At 41.0% G+C, this 19,594-nt stretch overlaps 1 protein-coding gene across 1 annotated transcript in view; it reads left to right on the top strand.

Annotated features, from left to right (window-relative positions):
* Positions 1–18,657, top strand: part of LOC133359051 (transcriptional regulator ovo-like) — a 58,428-nt gene extending 39,771 nt beyond the window's left edge. Inside the window, 3 exon segments of the mRNA XM_061577430.1 lie at positions 777–1,098; positions 2,267–2,336; positions 3,660–18,657. Coding sequence (XP_061433414.1) covers positions 777–1,098; positions 2,267–2,328 — 384 coding nt within the window. The 3' untranslated portion in view covers positions 2,329–2,336; positions 3,660–18,657.
* The last annotated feature ends 937 nt before the right edge of the window (positions 18,658–19,594 follow it).

The raw sequence follows: 19,594 nt of genomic DNA on the forward strand, positions 1-19,594 counted from the left end.
GAGATCTCATAGTGAGAATATTTTAATAGTTATTGTTTTATAAAATGTCAGCAGAGGGCAGTGTTGCAGAATCCATATGTTCTCTACTATACTCCAACGCTTGTGCTTCGTGCTTGTATCCAGCCACACTGACCAGTGTGGTGAAAGTATGATCCATAACCCCTATGACCATCATGGTGTGCGAAGGCCCTCATCCAGCAGTGGAATAATAAACTGGCAGAACATGTACTTTCAGTGGCGTAGCTATCGAGTGTACAGGCCGTGCATCTGCACTGGGCCCCAACGGCAGTTTGGGCCCAGATTCCATTCTATGAAGAGGGGTAGAATATGGACAGGGGCCCCATTTTGTTCCTTACATGCCAACCACGCTTTGCCATTGTGTGCATTATGTAAAAAGAAAAATCCTCAACTCTCCGCATTCAACACATCTATGAGTTGCAAAATGTGATATATTATTTGGAAAATACTTGATTGGGAAAGATCTGAATCCTGCTCATTTATAGGCTGGTGCTGCTTACACCTTGTGCCACACAGGGACAGTTGCCAAATGGGGGTTGGTTTGGTATGACTGCAGCAGGGTATTTGAGTGCTTCAGGTGAGATGTAAGGCGCTTTGAGTAGCATAAGGCATTTGAGCGCCTGGTAAATAAAAATCCTTATCCTTAATCAAGTTACCCTTTTCCCCCATCAAACCTTTCTCCCTACTCCTCGCCCCCCCCCCCCCCCCCAATATCTTTCCATTTGTACACCCTCCCTGGCTATAACCCACCCAAACAGACTTGTGACTCGGCGTTTGCGACGCGCGACCGTCTGCGCGCCCACATGGTGCGGCACCAGGAGCGCGTGCCGTGCCGTTCGTGCGGAAAGCCGACACGCGCCACGCCGGGACGCGCCGCCGCTGCCGCCGCCGCCGCCGCTGCTGCTGGCGCTCACCAGGGCGAGCAGCAGGGGGCCCCGGCTGCCGGCGCCTCGCACGCAGTGTGCAACGCGTGCCACAAGGCAGCGCAGGCTGCGCAGGCGGCCGGGGGATCGGCGCTTGTCCAGCAGACAGGCCAGCTGGGCGTGACGGGGGCGTCGGCGCCTGTCGTCTGCATCAAAAGTAAACGGGACACCTTTGACAGCAATGCAAAGGCTCATTGAGAGCTTCTGTGGTGCAATGGCTAACACACACTGGACTTGCGATCCAGAGGTCACCATGTAGAATGCAATGCATTTTACATGGTACATGTAATTCTAGATTTGAAGTTTTCGTGACTGCAAGGATCCATACTCTTTGGTTCTTTCGGTAAAGTCACTTAGATGAAAAAAAAATGAAAATAACTAAATGTGATAGAATTTAGTTATTTTCATTTTATTATTCATCTACGTGACTTGTACATGTACTCTTAGTCTCCTGTACATACAACATATATCATCATCTAGATGACAGGTCATGCTTACATTCTAATGTTTGCAGTTTAAATGGTTGAATAGCAAACGAGAACGGAATTTTTTTCAAAGCTAATTTAATTAGCAGTAGTGTAGGGGGGCATACATGGAAAATACTTTCCTCCGTTATCATTGACAAACTGCCTTAGATTTTGAAAGGTATATCTTAAACTAACACCCTGGGTAATTGCCATATTCTGAGAAGCAAAGTATGTATTTTCAAATGTAGACTTCGGCTAGATCGATTTAAGTGAAGTACCTAATTTTTTTTATTTTGGTGCATTTACCAGCGACCGGGATAATACTGTCAATGCTTGAGAACCTTGTTTTATTGTGAGTGATGGTCTTGATTTTAAACTTGAGGTGGTCTTTCCAATTCTTTAATTACAGTGCCAATTATTGGTTCAATTGACTAAGCAAATAACACGAAAATAATTGCTAAAAAGTCACACATCTGTTCCCATGCATGCTTTTGAATGGTTGAGGGCAATGCATAGTGATATCCTCAACATTGTGAGACACTTAAATGGTTGCTCGACTTTTGGAGGCAGAATGTGGGGGTGGGTATTGTCCATTTATAAAGAAAGCTGAGTAATCAACCACAAAAAGAATCGTTTATTTACATTTTTAGTCAATTCATTGACTAATTGTTCCACCTCTAATTTATATCCGGTGTCTGATGTACTGGCTCGGTGAACTTACATGAATATCACACTCGTGAGACATTTACGTCTTTAAAAATGATGTGGCCGTCATGAGCAGTTGCTTATTTGAATGAGATTCCATATGTACTAACATCGCTTTACTCATGCCACATTGTACCTTTGTCTCTCTCGCAGCCGAGGTGCTTCCACCAGCACAGCCCACGGATATGAGGCAAGCTTACTTCTCTGCCTTCTAGGTCAGTAGGTGAGTGTTCGAACGTGCGTACGTCTGCAAGCATCATTAACCCGTAGAGATCATTCAACGTTATTTGCGTTTCATCGTGAGTGTACAAACTAGGCAAGCAATGATTTCGTCCCCCTCTCATCGTTTTCGTGGTACTGGAATCGTCATTTGATTCAGGAATGACACTCTTATACATCTAGTTTTTGCCTTTGAGGCGACATCTCTTTGGAGTGGCCGCCTTGTTTTTATAGGTAATTGAGTAATTGATTAAAAACAAACTATTATATGACAATTGTTCATTGACTAATTGTTCCAGATCTACTTGTAATCATGTAGGAGAGCTCTTAGTCTGAACAGCTCGGGTTTATTTGGCTTCGTATTGCTGGGGTTGGTAAAATTGAGTTCCCGTTTGGTGACTTGCCCCATGATCGAAAGTAAAGAGAGTAGTCATTTGGAAAGCCTTGGTCCTGCCATAAGAATGTGAGATATCATTCACTGCCTCAGGACCACTAATCTGGAAGAGATCGCTTCAAAATATTTTAAATACTTTTTTTTAAACACGCTTTAATGAAATGTACCGTACTCGTAATGGCAGAACTCCACGACTCCAGGAAGTGGCCCCGCAGCTTGCCATAGTGTAAGGGACCGTGGTGATTTACAGGCAACGTGAGTTGAGTGTGGACAATTAGACCCGTAAAAAATATTGTTGAAAAATAGATAATTTTAATGATAGAAAATAGTTTTGTCATTAGTATGACATACTTATACCAAGTTTGCAGTCGATACGACATTGGGAAGACGGTTGAAATTCAGTTACAAGATTTGAGGATATAACAACAGAGTGAGTTAAATAAAAGCATGTAAAATGTATAAAAATATGTTTTTAAATTTGTATGATAGAATATAGTCTTTTCATCAGTATAACATAAGTATACCAAGTTTGCAGTCGATAGCACATTGGGAAGTGGGTAAAAATTGAGTTACAAGACTTTTAAGGATACGACAACAGACGGAGTGAGTTAAATAAAAACATGTAAAAATAGTTATTTCGCTCATTGTGCCTTATCTGGTGAAATAAAAAATAGTTTAAGTTAGTTTAGTAGGACTACCAGCGAAAGGTCATACCCAATTGTTAAATGTTATTGCTTTCTCTCCAACACTCCAACATACCGGCGTGCTGAAGCAGTGAAAAATTGGCACGTTTGTTTTTGTAACAATTTAATTAAATGGCTGTTGGGTGGTGGAAGGGTTTAAGGCACATTTTACTGACATCTAACCAAAAATTTAATTGTGCATCTCTCTATTCTTTCTCTTCTCTCCCTGTGTGTCGACCTCCATCCCCAGCAGACAGGACGATCTGATGGGATTTTTATGGATCTGAAGTGAGGATGAAATCACATCGGGGGTCCCACTTAGAAAAATCCACATTCAACACTACAAGCATTTTGAGAGAAACTGAAGCAAGTCCTTTTTTTCCTTGTTTTTTTTTTACTATTACTAACAACAGCAACAAAAACATAAACTGACTGAGGTCTACTTGTATTTGTGTGCATTTTTTAGTTTCATTTGTATTTTTAATGGAAAAAAAATAGTTAACCACATTTTAAACAAAATGAAAAAAAAAAGATTGTAATGTTTTCGTGTAGTTTGAAAGTTTTAATTTGTAATATATCAGACGTTTTTGCCACATTGGGATTGAGAGAATATTGAGTTTGTTCAAGTGGAAAAAAAATCATTGATATGATCACAGTGATAAGAATTACAACAGCGAGCGGGATTGGAAGTGTGCATGCATCAGTGCGTGTCTTTGAGCTGGCGTAGGTGCATGTGCGTGCGTTCAGCTGCGTTTAGCCGGTCCCGTGGCCTCGCTGATGACCTGGTCTCGGACTTTTGAGGTGTGCGAGTGGTGTGGGGAAAAGTCATACCCAATCCACTGTTAACCACCACCTACCCTCCTCACTCGGGCATACATAACCCTGCCCATCAGCTGTCTCTTCCGTTGTGTACAATTGATTCAGCAGTCGCCCATCAACTACTCCCAATTGCAACCCACCCTCCGAGCACCCCAGCCTAAAACATAACCATGCTGTTGCACCATTTGCATCCGGAGCCGCCATTGACCATGGTCTAAAATATAGCAACAGGAGGAAAACCACTCGAATGGGTCTCATTACTCTGCTACAACGTACCAGATGGCATGCTTCCTTGTATTTTAAAATGTGTTTTGTGGCTTGTCAACACCAGAGTAGGTGTACATTGTAAAATGAATTGCAGTGCATTTAGTAACATGCTTTCATGAAAGAGCTCCATTGTGAAAACAAATAAGAAATGCTGAAGAGCTATATTTTTAAGGATATGATGAAAGTCATTTAGTATTTTAATTGTTACGAATGGAAAATCAAATAAAAAATTGAGACTACTTAAATAATTTCGTGAAATGCAAATTGCAAATGTTAACAAGCATTTTTTGGAAATTCTTAAACATTGTTATCTCTCACTGTTCTGAAGCCTTATATTCTACCATCTCAACTTATCCATCTACTAATGTTTGAGATTGTATGAATCGGTGTGGTTTTACATTATAAATTAGTTTTCCACATTACATGTTGACAAAATGTTTTGTTCACATGTTTCAACCATTGACATTTAAACATTTTAAATAACTCTCTTGTAACAGTTGCACAGATGTGAGTTTTTCAATTATAGCAGTTTTTTTTCAGATAATACAGAATTAATTACGTTTTGTAATAGGTTTGTTACAATTGCAGTTATTTAAATTTACAATTAAAAAAATTACGTCATACTATTGAGACAACTTGAGGATTATGCTCCTGCATTGGATGTTTGGCTTGTTGCTTTGTTCATTCTTTATTGCAAGTGGGATGAGGCAGCGCTTGGAGAAAATGCATGATTCACCTATTTATTTCAGTTTCATTTTACTTAACCCTGATTTTAACGCTCACTGGTACAACATTTTTATTTAACCATTTGAGAACCAATTGAGATTCTTTGTATATTTTCCAATGGGGACGTAAACAACCATAAACTTAACAAGAATTCTTCAAGTAATGTTTTATATTTCATCATCATGAACATCAATCATTAATCCCCAAGCCATATTTGACGGTCCTGTGATGCGACAATCCACCAAGCACCTGCAAACAATTAGATTTAGTGATGAGTTATTGTATTCATCCTTCCATGGAAAGCTTGGACAACCCTCAACCACATGAGGACAGGCCAGGAAAGATGTGTCCACTTGCTCTACAAGTGGAACATAAGGAGCAGCCCAATTTGTGACTGGCCACCCAAGTCAGACATTCGTCCACAAACTGAACTCCTGCCCTGAGAAATAATCCCGTTCCCGGTTACATCACAACTCTGCCTCGCCTGAAGCCGAATTGATTGCTAACCTCAGCATCAAACTGAAACTGCTTCCCCAGCCATACGATAATTTAGGTTTCCAACCAAGATGGTTCACAATAGTGTATCTAATGACCAACCAACGTTTTACGGCAACTGAATACCCCCCATGGTTTATAATGTGCACGTTATCCAGCAGATGGAGCCCCTTGCTAAACTATAAATCTGTTTAACATTCGCTGTTGTAGGGGTTGTTTTATTCTAAAACCCAATACACAACTTGAACATCAAAAAAGAAAACACAGATCACGAGTGCACAACCAAACCTGGAGCAATATGCCCTCAAATTAGGGACCGACTTTAGGCACTTTGGCTGACTGCCCTACCCACCATAAGTGCAACAATCAGGACCACTGTTGTAGTTGAACAATAAAGAATGAGTGGTCGCACAGCATGGGTGGCTCCACAAGCAACAACAACACCATTGCTATCTGCGTGTGTGATTGGCACATCCAGAAGATAACCATCCTGATGTGTTGTGTGTACTAATATGGTGCAACCAGCCCATGATCCTGGAAGAGTCGATGAAACTTTATAGTGTGAGTGCGTAGCAATGTCTAAAATTAGAATAATATCCCCGAGTAGGATTATCGAAGCTGCATAGTTGGCTGTCCTCTCCAAGAGATCAGCAAATTGATTAAAGAATGAGTCGTTGGCTGGTGCTGAAACTGGCCGATTATTTGCCAGCAAGTTCAGCTTGCTGGCCATGAACAAAGACCCCCAATAGCTTCGAAGGTCTGATACGTTGGCAATGCAATTTTGAGAGATGATAATATCTCGCGAGCGAACGAACAGATTCCACCATCATTGGTTCGAACATTTGCGGATCTTGAGGCTGGCATTGGTCGAGTCGGTTGAATATATCTGTCGCCTGTCGGCGTACAGGTAATAAGATGACGACAGTCTGATGCTTGATGCCACTTTCAGTAATGGTGCTCAAATGCAACTGTTCTTGAAGGACGTGATCGTGAATTGACACATACTTATTCCGTACAGACTACGCATTGAACATCACATTTTTGGTGGAGCCTGGTGTATAGAGACGGTTTGCAAAGTTTGCCGCGAAACTCTAGGAGGAATACATCGAGCACCGGACATGTTGCTTATGGCTTGAGCAGTGCTGTTGATGTCATTATTTAGAAGCAACATAACAGGTAGACACGATGTGGATATACAACTGCAACATCATGACGTACACTTATTGTGAGGCCATCTGTTGCTAGCTATCACACTAATATGCGAGTACTTGCCAGGAGTAGGATTTGCACTGCATCTAACTCCTCGGCTATGCCCTCCCCTGCATCCACGTCTGTTGCATTAACGGTAATTGTTGTGACTAATGAGTGGCTCTGAAGACTGCTGAAATTTGACGGAATGCTGGAGGTGAGTTCAAAGCGTTGGTTGAGTAAAGTTTGCCGAGATGGGCACAAGAACGAGGAAGGGGGCAGTGTTTGGGTGGATGCCGATGAGCAACGGAAATCCACCAAAGCAAGCCACTGGCTGATAACCAGCAATGGACCCTTGGACATTGAAAGCCGGGAGTGCGTGGCGCAGCGATACGCTTGATTGGAGCAACAACTTGATGACGGCTTGGCGGAGCAACTGCGCGACCTGGCAGGGTGTGGCGCAGCTCAGAATTGTTTGAAGATGTTCTGAGCTCAACCAAGCACAACCTACCTACATTGTATATTTCTGATGGAAATGCATCCGAACCTGGTGCCATCCATCTTGCCAGAAGGCTAATAGCCTTCTTGGTTTCAGTTAAGGTGGTGGGGATCAGCAAGTGACATGGTGACCTTAACCTGGGGCGTGCGGGTGATTTCTTCTGCGTGGATCGACAAATACCGTTTAAGAACACTTAAAGTGCTCTGCTCATCTGTCAAAGAACTCTAATCAGAGTGGTCCCATCTGTACCAAGGAGAGGAAAGGTTCAGACCTGTGGACCGTAGTCTGTTTTTACAACGTCATAGAAGCACTTCATGTCATTTATATCGGCATAACATTGAATGTCATTGCTTGCCTACGAAGCCAGGACTCCTACATCTCTTGAACCTAACCTGGACAGCTCTGCGGATGTTGCTGAAGTCTGTTGTATTTGGGGATGACATCTTGTCATGGTATTTTTTATGGCGCCAATGTTTCTCACCCACCATGGACTGTATCTGCCTTTTCATCAAACATCCTAATGCTCGTGAGTGGTGGATCCAAGACATTCGAGGGATTAACGTAGACAACATCCCTAAAGGATGTCCAGTTCTCCTTGACACTATTGTGATCAAAGTTGATGGAATCTAGCTGGTTATCGAGCTTTTCACAGAGGGTCTCGAACCGGCTCCCTTGTAAACCTCGATGTTAAAGCCGCTTGCGAGCCATTTTCCCTGAGGGGGGTCCCTTAGGCTGAATGTGGAAATGCAGATTTGAGACAATAGTTGGTCAATCCAGCAGTCTGCACCACAAATGGTGTGATTCCTGACCTTCCTCATCTTTTATAAAAGCCCGACGTTCCTTTTATCAACTAAATAAGAGCCTTTCAGGAGCCCTGACTCAAAAAGGTATAGAAATTGGACCCCCCCCCCCCACCTCAAATGTGGTAAAAAGTTTATCTAACAGGTTTCCAAAAATTGTCGACCCCCTCCCCCCACAAAAAAAAATTCACACCCCCTAAAAAAAAAATGTTTTTTGTAGGCATGTATGCCTGCACACCCTACATACAATAGTCAGTAATATTTGCACACATTGGGGATGAGCGGAAGAAGAGGACATGTTGACAGGCGAAGGCGTAAAGCGCTGAGAAGACCTCCGCGGGAGCTCCGGCCGCCGAAATTCTAGTCTTTTAAATTTTCCATAAAAATATCAGAATCTGCATTTTTATCAATCCAAAACCCATCCCTAGTGCACACATTGATGCTTTTGAAAGCCAATAACTCAAAGTAAATGTTGTCATTTGTGAACTGCATACGTTACCAATTTTAATTTGTTTTAATATTCTGTATATTGCAACTATATTCGCTCACATTACTTGTTATATTAATTCATATGTTTATTTTATAAGCATGGCAGGACATTGGAATAACCCTGTACAAAATCCATGAAAAATCAATCCGCATAAGTGCATTTCATCCAGATCTCCTTTTGCAAGTTGCAAATTAATCTCAGCCGGCTATCGGAGTTAAATAAAGAAAACAAAAACTGAATAGACAATTCGAAATGCCGCCACAAAACATGTTGCAGAGACTTAGACTGCATCTTCAACCACCTGGAATAAGTTCTAAGTGTCCTTACTGAGGAAGTTTCTATTTGATATGTTGATTCCCATGGTTTGTGGTGCACACCCTCTCAAACGTATGCCACTGAAGCATAACTCATTCATGTGAGTGGGGGGAAATGTCGGAAAGGAATTGCGGAAACCAAACTGTACTCCACCGGTTTTGTGGTTGTGCTGTGTAGCTGTCCAATGTGCTTTCAGGTGATACCATGTGTTGTTCAACATGGATATCCGTCGCTTCCCTCAATGTGCTGGGAGCATCTGTAGGAACTTAATTATTCTTTATGAATTGTTCCCATCGAAGCCCTTGGCAAGTGGAACAAAATGTCAGATATACCAAAAAATATGCGGTACAACCCAGAGCTCCAAATTTCCTGGCATCCTTATAATTGACTTCCTCTGATATAATTCCATGCTAGAGCTGCACACGAGGGATCTCTTTCCAACCTCAAAAGTTATCCACAACCCTCTCCAATTTCTGAGACTTATTTTATGCGCTTAGGCAAACAAAGTATTTGCTGCAGCACTGCCAATTTCTCTAACCACGCGGGCAACAACAATTAGCATTGGCACACACTAACATTAGTCCGAGACAAGGCAGGGTGACTGGGTGTGGTGGTGGTGGTGGCGATGGTGGTGGGGTTTTGCTTTGGTTTCCAGAGCCCAGGGCCTTGTGAATGAACTCCCTTTCTCGTTGGGCGGTGGCATCGTGTCGATCGCGTGCTCGGATTCTGAAAGAGTGTGATGTGATTTATTTTCGCGTTTTCTTTTCCTCCGTGGTTTTACTTTTATCGATTTTTAAAACGTGCTGTTATTATGTATCCTATAGACAATGTAGCAGAGAGACATTTAAGCCTCCACCTCGAGCTTTAGTGACATCAACGTGATGTTGAAGGAAATTGTTTGTTTTTGAATAATAATCAACTTTTACTGGTGATGCTTTTCTCGTGTACTTTGGTCAAGTCAAAACCAATTGCTCATGTTGATCCAGCCCATCATTCCTCCAACGTTATTTAAAATTGGTACCTTTGTGAAAGTTAAATGACTTTTGGAATGGTTCTTGCAACAGTAATTGTGCATTTCCCACCATTGGGGTTGACAGATGAGCAGGGCCAAAACCTCGTTTGAATTTGGAGAAGCTTAGACATGAGTGTAATACATGGAGTTATGTTAATGTTGTTCATTTATATATATTGCATAATTTGAGTTTTTCTTTTATAACATGCAGCTTATAAATGGACGTAGTAACAACAGCTGCATGGTTATGAGACTTCACAAATCCGAACTGTTTACCAGGTCGGCCGCCGTTAATTCGTCAATTTGTATGCTTAACCGATGCAAATGGCCTCCAGATCTGGTTCGCTTAAAGTTATGTTACAGGCCCGATGATAACAAACTACAAGAGTGTATCAGCCGGACATGAAGATATATTTTCTATATATTCTATTTATTTCAGCAGGAAGGGCCCAATAAGCAATGAGGCTCTATTTCATGACCTGTCATAGACAACTATAGAGGTTTAAGCATTTTTAGTTGCTCCCACATTCACATGCATATCTCATAATAGGCTTCTTAGCAACCATGCCAATTGCCGTGAATGTAATGCCAAAGATAAGCTGTTATTTCCGAGTTTGACCTTCTGGAGAATGAAAAATCTTTGAATCACCATCCATTTCAAATGTGTCCTTTACAGAACTTTACTATGAAAAGGAACTAAGCTGCCAGTAAATAATGCATGTTCCGGCACTTTGCTTGCAATTGCGGATACTCCAATCTCGGCTAAATTCAATATTAAATGGCAAAGCACAATACTTCAATAGTCAGACTAAGGCACCTTATAATTCTAAGATTTGTGGAAGAAATGTCTTCTGTCGGCCTGGACGGAGTTCCCTTCTTAAATTTGCTTTTGCCTTTTTAAAATATATGAGCACAATGCTACAAGGAGCAGTCGCCTGTAAAAGTTGATTCTAATGTTTCTTCTGCTGTGGAAGAGAATAAAAAAGCTTAACTTTATTATCTTGTAAGTACTGTAGTAGTTTTTTTTACTTTGGGGCTTTTGTTTTAATTGACTTAAACAGTTGTGTATCTGCCGAATTATGAAGCGTGAAGCATATGACCCACCCTCCCTCCCTCCCCACCAAATGGATGAAGAATGGCATATCATTGAAATGTATTGGCATATTTGCAGACTGGATAACATGACACTAATAACTGCAATGTGCAATGTTTGGTGAGCGTGAATGGGTCTGTTTAGGGGGAGGTTGGGCTGGTGGGTGTTATTGTGGAGGTTCGTTTCATATTGTGTTTTGTATAACACTTTGTGTTTCATTTGAACTTGTAACTATTATTGGCATATTCATTTTAGTTGGATGTCTTTCTGAATTCATGGTTTCACATCCTTCTATTACCATTACCGTCATGTTTTAAGCCGGCAGCGGACTGTATAATTGTTAAACAGATGGGCTGAGTTTAATCATTTTTCAGTTGGAGCTGCAGCAGGTTTTTTAAATTTCAAAATACCAATTACATGAATACTTAATACAGCAGAAATTCTAAAATCTGAAGTTCAATCATTCACAAATCCCTGTAATTCACGGATTATTGGCGCTTCGCGGCTGTGTTCTAATCCTGAATGGATTGAAAATGCTCCGTGGATTACGAGCGGGGATCTATAGAAATAGCTAGGGCTTAACACAGCTATAGGTGTGGTGCTGCAGGGAAATGCAGAGGTAATATTTTGTTATTTAATTTAACAGTGCTGACCTGATTTGTTTTGTAGAATAATATTTCTGCTTTTTTTTACTTGGATATCAATTCAAGGAGACTCGAAGCAGATTTTGCACCATTTGGATCTTAGCTCACAACCTTGTAATCTGCCAATTTATCATTATCCGTGAAATTGTTTCAGGTTCACGGAATCGCATGGCTCTTTCATCCCATAATCCGTGGCACACCATATTGGAGTGAAAATGTTTTCATGGATTATTTGGTGTTACCTCTGCGGTGCACTATGGATGACAGGATCTGCAATATGGTGTGCCCCCCCCACCCCCGTCACTGATGTAGATTTCTGTAATCCTATAAAGTCCACATAGGGGTGCTTCTTGTATAGTGGTGGCATTGTTAGGTTCAGCATTGTGCTATCTTCCCAGTAATCCAAGTTCCATATCTTATCATGGTGGTTATCACAAGTGCAAATCGCACCTTGCGTGTGTATGCACACCGTATGTAGCCAACCGTGCTAATCTGAGATGTGGGGGAAAGTCGACTCGTCTACGATGAGTACTCGGCCCAGTTAATGTTTCACCAGCCAGGTGGTGGGTTTGTGGTGATGTCCTCTGCACCATACTTTCGTGCACTATGCTGACCTTAATAGTTCTTCAAAAGCACCTGCCCCAACAGTGTATGCAGAATAAACAAGACCACAGTACAGTATTTGAAGTCTGCGATCTAGCAGTGTTTACCAATCATACAGTCCACTTGCGCTGTCGGGAATGGCTGAGTCCATTTGCTGGTGGTGGTGATGTGCTAATGAGGTGAATTCAAGCTACTAGATTATTTCCTGCAGGTGTTCGATCATTTGTCAAGCACCTGTGATTGTATATGCATGTGATTTTATTTTGTGTTCACTTTGTTTCAAAACCTTGGTGTGCAAAGACAGCTGTTAAATGTGATTGACCACAAATGAGCTGTTTTTTCTCATAAAAAATACTATAGATTTAATGTCATCTGTTCTCAAACTGAAGTGGACGGTTTGATTTTTTAAAGGGGTTGTAGTTTTTGCTTTAATGGGGCTGTCACACTCACCGTTATAAGGAATAAGTCCTCCATCCTCTCTTTAGACCTTGGTTGAATTTTAAAACGGTTTGCTCACGCTGGGTTTAAACAAAAAAAATACCAAATATACCCCAATTGTACGAACGGTATCTAGGTATATTCTTGGTTCTTTTGGTAAAGTCGCGTAGAAGGGAATCAGTAAAATAAGAAAAATATAAAACAAATACAATTCTCACGATGTTTCGACTGCAACACAAGCAATCATCATCAGGTGTGACTTTAGCGAAAGAACCAAGAATATGAATCCCTGCAGTCACGAAAGCTTTAAATCGGTATCTAGGTATGTTAGGAAATTGTTAATACATCACAGATCCTGCACGTGTGGGGGAAAAATCCTGGAAGTGACATCACAATGCTTTGCCTGTCATTCTCTAATGGTGTATTTACGACAGCCAGTAGAATTTCCCCTCCATAAGCTGTATGGACTACCAAGTCATTCGCTCCATATTTATCTGCAAATCATTTTTGGGTAAAAAAAAAACCTTTAGTTGTGATCCTGGCATCTAGGGTTTGCGTCCGTTTCTCACCCCAAGATATTTTGGGTGCTTGTTCACTGAACAGACATGGACATCAGCCCTCCCACAAGATGCACGTCTAGGAATCTAAGCTAAGTTGTCAGTCAACTGGCACAATATTAGGCTACTGATAGACATCAGCTCTGGGGGCTGTAATTTGTATGTGTCCATCAGATGATTGGCATGCAGCAAAATCATTCCTCGCAAAGCATAGTTGTGAGTACCGTCTGGTACCAGGAAAATAGCAACCTTTTGCGTTAGTTTTGTGATGTCACCTCTCAGGGCCATTTCCCAACAGGATGATGTGAAGTTTTGTTGATTGTTGGACCTTCAACATTGTTTATTCGCACAACATAATTTAATTCGTGATGCAATTTGAAATTTTAAATCTAATTTTATTTTCCTACGAATGCCCACATTTCCAGTTTGAAAATTGAGACTGAAGGTTCGCTTCTGCACGTAGGCACACCAATAAGCGGTTGGAATTGTCAAAGTATAAAGGAGGCTGGATAGTTTGAGATGCTGCCCCTTTAAAAACATGCCAATTTTAAAAAAATGTTTTTGTCATTGTCCCTCCCCAAACATATGCTTCACAGATTTACCGAGCGACATTTTATATATAAATATATTTTTAAATTTTATGTTTTGTTTCGCTGTTATTTTCACATTAATGTAGCGCTCCTTATTGCTCCCTCATGTAAATATGTGTAATCTGAACTTTTTTTTTGCTCTCTTAAACCCAATTATTCACTGTAATCCGTCCTTGATGTACAAAAGTGTAAAGTTTTAAAACAAAAAAACACATTTCTGTAACAGATAAACTCATGTTTGTGTTTCTAAACGGAGGTTTGAAAAAAAATACATAACTTTTCTGTGTGTGTTTCAGTCTTGCTACTGCATATAAAACAGATATTATGTTTTGTCAGAAAAAAATGTATGCACATGATTTTTATCCACGTGTTAATGCGGTGCAATTACGCTCCATGAACATTGCATTGTATTTTACATTTTCACAAACCCAGATCGTTTGGTAGGGGGCGGTGGGAAATGTCAAGTATTTGTGGCAGGTAAATAGGAGTTTAACAATTATCATGTCTACCCCAGCAAAGCAAATCAAATGGGATGAATGTCACGGCCACTGTTGTTGGCTGATTGGCTGCCGGAGTTGACATGAACTTATAACGTACAACATACACGATTTTAAAAAACATCGATTCTTTCACACGATTCATTGCATGTATCGATATTAATCAGTTAATCGTTATACCCCCCTCGACTGTGCAGCGTAAATATGTAATTTATCGCAGTGTGTGTCATGTGAAAAATGTAAACATGTTGCCTCCCTGCAAACGAGCGTGGATTTCAACATTGTAAGTGTTAGTAAACTGCTTTTTATGCATAATGCAGCTCTGATGAAATAAATAAATAAAAACGCATAAGCAGTGTGCAGTGGGTAAACCAGCTTCTGGATACACATGCAGATGTTGTATTTGTTTATATTTTAGGTACCCCTGTTACTTTTCCGTGAAGATAACTTAGCGTTGCCTGCATTCGTGAGTGGTCTGGTTTGGGCCATCGGATGGCAATTTGATTAATAGTTCCTGTTTTAAGAGTTTCAACATTCCAATTTCCTGATTGGCAAAAACGTTTAATTGACTACAAAGGCTGGTATTTTAAATGTATTTATAGTAGGATTATTGAAGGTAACATGGTTTTTTGAAGTCACTGAACATTTACGGTATCAGCCTATGGGCCTTACAGATAACATGAAATGCTGTTTATTACCACCATTAAACAAAACCGTTGATGCATGCTTTATTCCAATACCCTGTCGAATTGGCAAAAATAAACTTGTATTTTTGTATTTGGGGTTATCAACCTCCATTTTAGTGCTATCGTCCAGCGAGCCAATTCTATATTTCAGTGCATTTGATTTTTTTCACAATTACACATTAATAGTGTTTTTATTGTAAATTCTTTTCATTTTATGCTGCCATTTTTTCGGTACTTAATCTGAAATTTGAGCCTGGAGGTCGATTCTTGCCAATGCTGGTGTCGCCTGGTCTTCAACGTCGGCTTATAAGTTTCATAGCTCCCAGCAGGGAATGAACGGACAGCTGCTGTTGGGAATTAAATTGAACATTTGACCGAGTGCAAGACCTACCTTCCCCATTGTACTCTGATCTCTTAGCTTAAATACAAGTTCAATTAGTGTGTCCACATGCTCCTGGTAGACAACGATGTAAACAGAATAATATTTTTTTAATATATATACCTGGCTGCTCGGTATAATGTGCTGGTATCTTTGCCAAAAAAATGTTGTTGGAACCACCTGAAATTTATTAGAATTGTTGGTGGTGGTGGTGGGGAGGAGAGGTGTAAATGACACATTGCGTGTGTATCCCTTGAATTTGTTTGTATTTATCATAAGCAAGCTAATATTAACACCAGCAGAGCAGACCGAATCTATGCCAACATTGGCAAAGGTTGAAATGCCACAAGGAAGGTTGCAAGAAACCTCGCTAAATACTCTGCAAAGTTCCACTGGAGCGCGTATTATCAATCGGCTTGAAATAAACTTTTAAAGAGCATGGCTATGTTGTAGACGTCTGCGTGTGGAAAACCACACGCACATTAATGGCAGTGCAGGTTATCAAGGGAAATATGCTGTACTGACGATCTCGAGCAAAAGGGTGAAACTTGAACACAGTTTGGTTTGAGTCACTGCCGTGACATCATAGCCATGCTTTCTGAATTCCAAAACAATCTGGTGTCCAGAGTTGTCACTAGTGTTGACGAAAAATGAAACTTATGCCGAATCTGATTGGCCTGATGGTTTGTTTGGGCAAGTATTTGTTGTCCGAAACCATTGATGTGTAACGCCCACTGCAAGAAATAATGTGATGACCAGAATGGAGTGATAACTGATTGTTTTTATGGCTGATTGACTTGCGGGGAGTAAAAAATGTATTTACCAAATAATTTACCCATCAAGAGTATTTGATCTTATTTCACTTGAACAGATAAGTTTAGAGACAACCCTCCATATACACTGATGCTTTGGTGGTTTTTGCAAGATCTTTTGTGAACGTTTTTCTCATGTCTTGTGGCTGATGTGCGTTAATGTTTGTAAAGTTTTTTATTCAAATGTTTCAAAACAACACAGAACCCTCTTGTATGCAGTAGCAAGACTGTTTTAAAGCGATAGAAAAGTAAGATACATTCTTTTTTAATAACATTATACTTGGCCGTGTTTATGTGTTGTCACAACACAAAATGTACGTCTGAAGTGTTATCGGATTGAGTTAAACAAAACGGTCAAAGCTGTCCTCGTTTTATATAGTCCGGGCGTGATGATGTATTTCCATAAACCATAGCTGTGTAATGCAAAACTAAACAAAACATGGTTCTGCAGTATGGAAAAGTGAACTGGCGACGATAATATTGATGTATGACTCGTGGCCCATGTGGAAACCTAGAGGGTTAATCCTATTGCTCTAACACTAATTCACTCGGGTGCTCAGTCTTTATTCCTAACTTAATATCCTAGCCCTTAACCAAATGTTATTAACAGTATTTTAGCCTGTGGCCCAAATGCCGATATTACAGTCATGGCTTAAGTTCTAAGAATAATGAAGCCTAGATTTATTCTGACTGGGACTACGGTGAAATTGCGACGTATGGCAAGAATTATTGTTATGATTAATGGGTTATGCTAGGTGTAAAGGGTTACAGTTAAAATGGCTAGGATTAAATATGTTTTGATCTTTGATTAAGTCTGTTAGGACTAGAATAAGGCTATTTTTGGGTAAATGTAACATTTGCCGTGATGATTAATACTACTTCCGTTTGGCAATGGCCTCTGTAAAGGTCATGGTGATGGCGTGTGTATAAGAAGAGAGTTGAGGCTGGGGGGGGATCATGTCAAATTCATGACTGGCAGCTGGGGCCAAAGTCTAATTAACGTCGCTTTTCCACACTGCATCTCTTGGCTTTTGGTTTGTTGTTTATCGCATTCATGGACAGTGCCTCCGCAAGTGTGGGGTTTCGTTCGTGACATGACCTCGCTCCCCACCAGCACCACCCTAAGCCCCACCCCCCCCTCTTGCATCCCATCCCTTGCTTTTCCTTTCCACAAGTTCTCCTTGTATCCCAAACCCTGTGCGCCACCCCCTCTCCTCTTTCACGCACTGCTTATCTATTACCCCATCCTCTTTCCCGATAAGCGCTTTGCTGGGGACCCTGGGAGGTGTAAAGTATGAGGAAGTTTGCACCATGGCAGTGTTGATTGCTCGGGAGTTTCTTTCTTTGAGACGCAATTTAAGTAACGTAATCCTTTAATAGTGCGCGTTCGGCACAGCTGGTTAAAAATGCTTGTGTGAGTGCTTGTGAGTGTCTGTGCGGTGTGTGTACTGTCGGTGTCATCGTGGCAGTCGTGGCTTTCATCCGAAGCTGATTTGCCGACAATGCATACAGAGTTTATGACTGATACATTAACCTGGGCCAGGCTTCCTCTGAGGTCGTTCGGCCTGAACTGAGTAGCGCCTGTTGCTGCGTGGTCATCATTGACACTGCCGAGACCAAAGCAGCCAGACACGCACGCTTGGTGCTGTCCACACAAGCCCTCAGTTGTCATGGCAACTTTAATAGGTGCTTGCTAACAAAGCAGTGACATTTGTCTGTCGAATAATTCGTATGTATGGGGGATATGTGGAGTATCTTATTGGTTATGCACACATTTGACAAGTGGTATTTGGGCATGGCTTGGACATACTCTACATAAAATAAGCACGAGCCCCTTGTGTGCTGTGCCACACTTTCCCCTTAATTTTTTTTGGTAAACACGAGTTGTGTACGTGTGTGCAAAGTATGTCTGGGTGTAATTTATACCCAACTGTGTCGCTCCAACTGGTATTCTCCATCATGCACCCGAGTGTTTAGCACTGCCATGGCAGCGTCCTCTCCGAATCCACATTGGCCACGAACAGTATTAAATACTTTGACCGTTTAACTTGTAGAATTTGAATAATTAAATAAGTACATGTTTAACCTTAACCTGTGCCGAAATTATTTGCTGCTGGTTTCTATTGTTACATCTTGTGTGCGCGCATCACGATCCAGTGTACACATCTGTATATACTATGTAGTTTTACTGCTGCATCGTCGCCTTTTGCTTTTGAGTGAAGTTGGTTCAATTAAGTCGATCGCTTTCTCTTTTAGATTAAATGGTTTGTGGTGGAAATGTATTATAAAACTACCGCCCACAGTAACCCATGTGGTAGATAAACATTGACCCATCTACTACCCGACTCCCTATTCTGTCTTATGATGTACGGTACATTACCCTTGTTCAGTTTTATACAGGGACAGGTTCTCATCCCACATCAAACCTTTGGTTTGGTTAACACCCTGATCTTGTTAAAAAAGCTGAGTATTTTTGTCATCTCACAAATAGAATTGGATATATAATCCTCGATCTGTTACAGAACCGTTGTCTCAATTAAAATAATTATTCAGTGATAAATAAAAACTCTCCTTTCATGCCCTCCCCAAGTGTAATTTCAGCGATCACAAATGCGAGAGAAGAGTAATCCTGTCCAGCCAGTTCTCACCTTTTCTGGACTGGTAAAAACTGTCTCAAACAACTTCTTGGTTCTTTCGGTAAAGTCACGTAGAAGGAAATAATAAAATAATAAAAATAAAACATAATAAAATAATTCTCACGACGTTTCGGCCACAACGCAAGCAGCCGTCTTCAGGTGGAGAACAGGTCTGTCAAGGAGACGGAGTCTGAATGGAACGCCCCAGGCTTGGAGCGACTATTTATGTTGGTATGGAGGGGCGAAGAGCGTCTTGACAACTTCTGTAAAACATCATCCACTAAAAAAACATTCTAAACTGCTGCCCATCAAGACCGTTGAACAGTGGCACCCAAGCAATTCCATCAGGTAACAACCAACGCCGTTGAGAGGCTAAATAACCGATACTTTAATATATAACATGGTACTGTTCCAAAAATTACGTTATGGTCTCTGCACTGCATGCCACGTGAAGAAGAACATGTAACAGAGAAAACGGCTCGATAATGTGATGGCACGCAAAGGCAGTGTTTTGATTTATTTTGTTGACGTCAAAAGTCGCAGGTTAAGACAAACCTACCTCCCTTTTATTTAAAAACACAAAAGCCTCCACAATGCTGTGTTGGCAACTATATATTCGCTGTCGGCTATCAGCAGATA

This window comes from Lethenteron reissneri, chromosome 64 (assembly GCF_015708825.2).
Source record: "Lethenteron reissneri isolate LAM-NWPU_2019-01 chromosome 64, ASM1570882v1, whole genome shotgun sequence".
In the NCBI taxonomy this organism is placed as follows: Eukaryota; Metazoa; Chordata; class Hyperoartia; order Petromyzontiformes; family Petromyzontidae; genus Lethenteron; species Lethenteron reissneri.